We start from the raw sequence: 4,659 nt of genomic DNA, 5'->3' as shown, positions 1-4,659 counted from the left end.
ACCCTTGCAGGTAGGCTCACTAGGAGGTGGGTCTGGTTCTTTGTTTTGTTAGGGACCCAAGCCCCCTCGCAGGGGCTCCAAGAAGTAGGGGCTGAGGCAGGAAGAATGCCAATCCCAGATGCGCAGCCCCTAGAGCTTGGAGCTCCCTCCTGTCTGCCTAGTCCCTCTGAGTCCTGCTGGACACCCCCCTCTCCCCTGCTTCTACCCCCCCGCAGCTGGGGCGCATTGGGGCGCAGGACGCGGCGCGGGTGGGTACCTTGGTGCCCTGGTGGAAGTCGTCGACGGACCGCGAGCCCATGAAGGGGAACTGCATGTGCGTGTGCGTGTCGATGCCGCCGGGCAGCACCAGCTTGCCGCGGGCATCCAGGACCCGGAGCCCCGCGGGCGCGTCCCCGGGCGGCAGCAGGTTGGGCCCGAGCGCCCGCACCACGCCGCCCTCCACCAGCACGTCGGCCACCTGCGAGAAGTCGTCGTTGACCACGCGACCCCCGCGGATCAGGAGCCGCGACGGCGCCTCCATGGCGAGGGGACTGCGCTGGGGTAGCCCTCCGACAAGGTCCCGGAGAGCAGACGCCAAGGACAGCGGGCCACGGCCTGGGGGCGGGCCGGGTTTAAGAGCCCAGGACTGGGGCAGCTCCACCTCCAGTGGGCTGGGCCGGAGAGGTGCGCACACAGGTCAGGGGAAAGGAACCCTGGGGTGAGAAAGTTTACTTTCCGTCTTGAGGAAAAACGTTTTATCCCTTCCCTTGGCAGAGAGGGTGGAAGAGGAACGGGAGGCGTGGAGAGAGACATCATCGGGAGCCACAGCGGAAATGCCCAGACCTACTGGTCTGGACGACCTTGTAAGCATCCTTCGGTGGGGGACCAATCTTCATGCAGTTTCCCTACCTGGCAATGTGAAAGCTCACGTTTGATCTCCAAGGACCCATTCAGCGCCTGACTGCGAAATGGAAGGTCTTCCGGTGGAACCCACCATTGGAGAGCTTGCTGTGTTTCCACACGACTGGCATCCTTGACTCCCTGTAGTTCTGGTCTGCTGCCCCAGGGGGTCGTTAGGAGTGGGAAGAGACTTCAGAAGCAATGGGTTTTTCTTTCGAAGCAACTATTCACTGGGTTTTAATTAAGCAGTGCATCAGTTTTTCTTGGGTGGGGGAAAAACACACCACCTAGTACCCTAACGTTAAAGATGTGGGGTTTCAGCCCCATCTCTATCATAAAACTAGATTAGAGGTTCTTGGTCAGAGTTGTTTTTCTTCTTGGTTCCTCAGTTTTCTCATAGATAAAGCTGAGATAAGGCTTGGGCTGACCTTCTGCCTAGATCTGCTTTGAGAAGCAAATAGGAGGATGCTCGGGAGCCAGTGTGAGTAGCTCGGGGAAGTGCTCGACAACCACATAACAGACACCTGATTCAGAAGGACTGGTTCTTGGTGGGACTAGAGCGCTAAGTGATGGAGACAAACAATGCTGCCAACCTCACAGAGTCAACAGTGGAGTGGCTCTGAGTCAGCGACTAACCCTACGTACAACAGAATGAAACACTGCCTTGTCAGGCACCATCCTCACAATTGTGGGATATTTGAGCCCATTGTTGCAGCCACTGTGCAAACCCATATACTGTAGGGTCTTCCTCTTTTTTTGCTGTGCCTCTACTTTACCAAGAATAAAGTCCTTTTTCCAGGGACTGGTCTTTCCTGATAACCTGCCCAAAGTACGTGAGACGGTGTCTCACATCCTTGCCTCTAAGAAGCATTCTGGCTCTATTTTCTTCCAAGACAGAATTTGCTTGTTCTTTTGGCAGTCTATGGTACTTTCAATATTCTTCTCTAGCACCACAATTCAGATGCTTCAATTCTACCTTCCTTGTATAATGTACAGGTTTTGCTTGCCTATGAGGCAATTGAACATGGAAAATCCAGGCTTGAGTTAGGTGCACCATTGTCTTCAAAGTAACATCCCTGTTCTTCAACATTTTGAGGAGGTCTTGTGCAGCAGATATACCCAATGCCATACGTCATTTGATCTCTTGACTGCTACTTCCAGGAGCATGACTGTGGATCCAAGCAAGACAAAATCCTTGACAATTAACACCTTGTGTCCATTTATTCCGATGCTACTGACTGATCTAGTTGAGAGGATTTGGGTCTTCCTTCCATTGAGTTGTAACCCATATTGGAGGCTGCAGTCCATGCTCCTCATGAAGCGCTTCAAGTCCTCACTTTCAGCAAGCAAGGTTGTGTCATCTGCACATCGAACATTATCAGTTAGCCTTTCTCCAACCCCAGTGCCACATTCTTCGTACAGTCCAGCTTCTCTGCTTATTTGCTGAATATACAAATTGATTAAGTGTGCTGACAGTATATATCCCTGAAACACACCTTTCTTTTAAACCATGCAATATTCCTTTTTTTCTGTTTGACAACTGCCTCTTGATACATGCACAGGTTCCACATAAATACACTAAAATTCTAGAATACCCCTCCTTCTGAAGGCTATCCATAGTCTGTTATGATCCACACTGTTGGGTGCCTTTGTACAGTCAGTAAAACACAAGTAAACATCTTTTTGGTATTCTCTGCTTTCAACCAAGATCCTTCTGACATCAGCAAAGACAGCCCTTGTTCCACATCCTTTTCTGAATCAGGCCTGGGTTTCTGGAAGCTGATGTACAAATGCAACCACTATTGAATGATACTCAGCTCCCCCTCCCCCTTTTTTTCAACATGAAGGGTGGGGCGAGAAAAAGGCATCCTGGAGAGTGGGCACGGGACGAGTGGAGACCCACAGGAAGAGACGGCAAAGATAGGAGTCTGAGCCCCACTCGGGGAAGTTAGAAGGGCTCCAATGGGACCGAGCCGTAGCTCCGCCTATACTTACATGTCAAAGCAGGAAGCGGAGGGAGAAAATGAGCCATCAGATAGCGGGAAGCTCTGGGATACCAGACAAACATGCAGAATTTTGAGAAGGGTCACAGGACCAAATGCTACATTTGATCCTGGAGTGTGATGAACAATTATTTGAAGCCGAAATTCTGATCAAGGTCTTTGTAAGGAAACACTACTCCCATTTTCAGTGCACCCACCATGGTGGACTCCATGGTCCCTGCAGCTCTAGGACACAGGCATTGTCAGCCATCGCAGAGCATCCTCCCAGCATGGTGACGTGCCAAGTGGTGGGCACATGTTCCAAGGAAAATAGACCTGTTCAGTGAAGACTGATGTCAAACTTTTGTTAAGTTGAACAGACTAGAGACATGCTCTTTCCTGCTGCTCGACTCTCCCACTTCCCTTCCCCCCATCACCCCCTCCCCCCCATACATTGTCATTCAGGTGATTCACAGCAACCCTATGGGTCAGAGGGAGCACTGGTGGCATAGAGAGTTACACATTAGGCTGCTACCACAAGATCAGCAGTTTGAACCCATCCCCTGCTCTGGGAGGGAGATGTGGCTTTTTGCTTCTGTAAAGATTTACAGCCCTGGAATCCCACAAGGGCAGTTCTACTCTGCCTACAGGGTACCTATGAGTCGGAATTGGCTGTTTAGCAATGGGTTTGGTTTCATTAAGGTTCCATAGGGCAAGGAGAGCTATTCTTCAAGATTTCCAAGTTTGTCTTGTTTCTAGGAGCAGGCTACTGTATCTTCTTCCGGTGCAGTGGCTGGTGGCTCAGAACTGCTGACCTTTTAGCCTGGCAACTAGACTCTTCACCTTGACCCAGGGCTCTTTTTCTTGAATCCAGAACAAGAGGCTTCTGGGAGTCATCTAGACAGCACAAGGAAATCGCCTTGCTGAGAACCGAGCGAACCCAAAGAACAGGAAGGACGGCTGGAGACAGATGGCGCTTCTGACACCAACAGGCCTGAATCCCTCCTGCTCTAGATCGTTCACTCAACTTGGGTCTTCTGTCATTTTCAGTAGCCACTTGGCAGTAACTCAGAAGACCCCTTTGTGTTTGGCTGGTCACCTTAGACACAGATTCAGTGGAAGAATGCAAGGTACTGTCAGTATTATTGACAAGTTCCTTCAATCTTCAGATTACACAAACCTCCAATGGTGAAGAATCAGGAAGCAGCAATGCTCTTTCCATAGACGACTGGCAAGCCAGGAAAAATGAACCCGAGAGAGTGACGCAACACAGCCAAAAGCCCATTGTGTGGACTTTTAAGGGGTAATTAGAAGTGTAATGAGAAGCCCTCCTACAAGTGCCCCAGTAAGCACCACCTCACAGAATCAGATTAGCTGTCAGCACTGTGCTGATATTTTTCCTACAGCTGTCCTGTGAAGGATTTCAAAGGGTTTTGTTCTTTTGTTGTTGTTTTTTAATCATGGGCATTTTATATCATGAAATACCCTGGATTACAACACATAACACCCTCCCCACACTCAGTGAACCCGAACCTTTTTTCTGGAAAAGGGTTTGTAGTACAGCAAATGACTCTTTCACAGGGGTCACCTAAGACCATTGGAAAACACATATTTCTGGTGGTCTTAGGAACTGAGACACGGCTCCTCTATCCTTATCCAGGCGGGTCCCCACACATGCAGATACGCCCACATACGAGTACCAGGAGTGAAGACTGTTACCCAGGTGAGTTAGTTAATTGTGCCAGCCTGGCCGATAATCACATGTGGTGCTGGTTGAAAGGCGGAGGGATAAATGGGT

The 4,659-nt window shown here is 50.2% G+C and overlaps 1 protein-coding gene across 1 annotated transcript in view; it reads right to left on the bottom strand.

Moving 5' to 3' along the window:
- Positions 1 to 565, bottom strand: part of DPYS (dihydropyrimidinase) — a 103,073-nt gene extending 102,508 nt beyond the window's left edge. Inside the window, exon 1 of the mRNA XM_013006682.2 lies at positions 257 to 565. Coding sequence (XP_012862136.1) covers positions 257 to 520 — 264 coding nt within the window. The 5' untranslated portion in view covers positions 521 to 565. The remainder of the gene's footprint in view (positions 1 to 256) is intronic.
- Between the last annotated feature and the right edge of the window lie 4,094 nt (positions 566 to 4,659).

Source organism: Echinops telfairi, unplaced genomic scaffold (assembly GCF_000313985.2).
Source record: "Echinops telfairi isolate 266 unplaced genomic scaffold, ASM31398v2 ScPeMD7_1;HRSCAF=3_0, whole genome shotgun sequence".
NCBI lineage: Eukaryota > Metazoa > Chordata > Mammalia > Afrosoricida > Tenrecidae > Echinops > Echinops telfairi.
The sequence above is the reverse complement of the archived record's forward strand: the minus strand, read 5'-3'. Positions and strand labels throughout refer to the sequence as shown.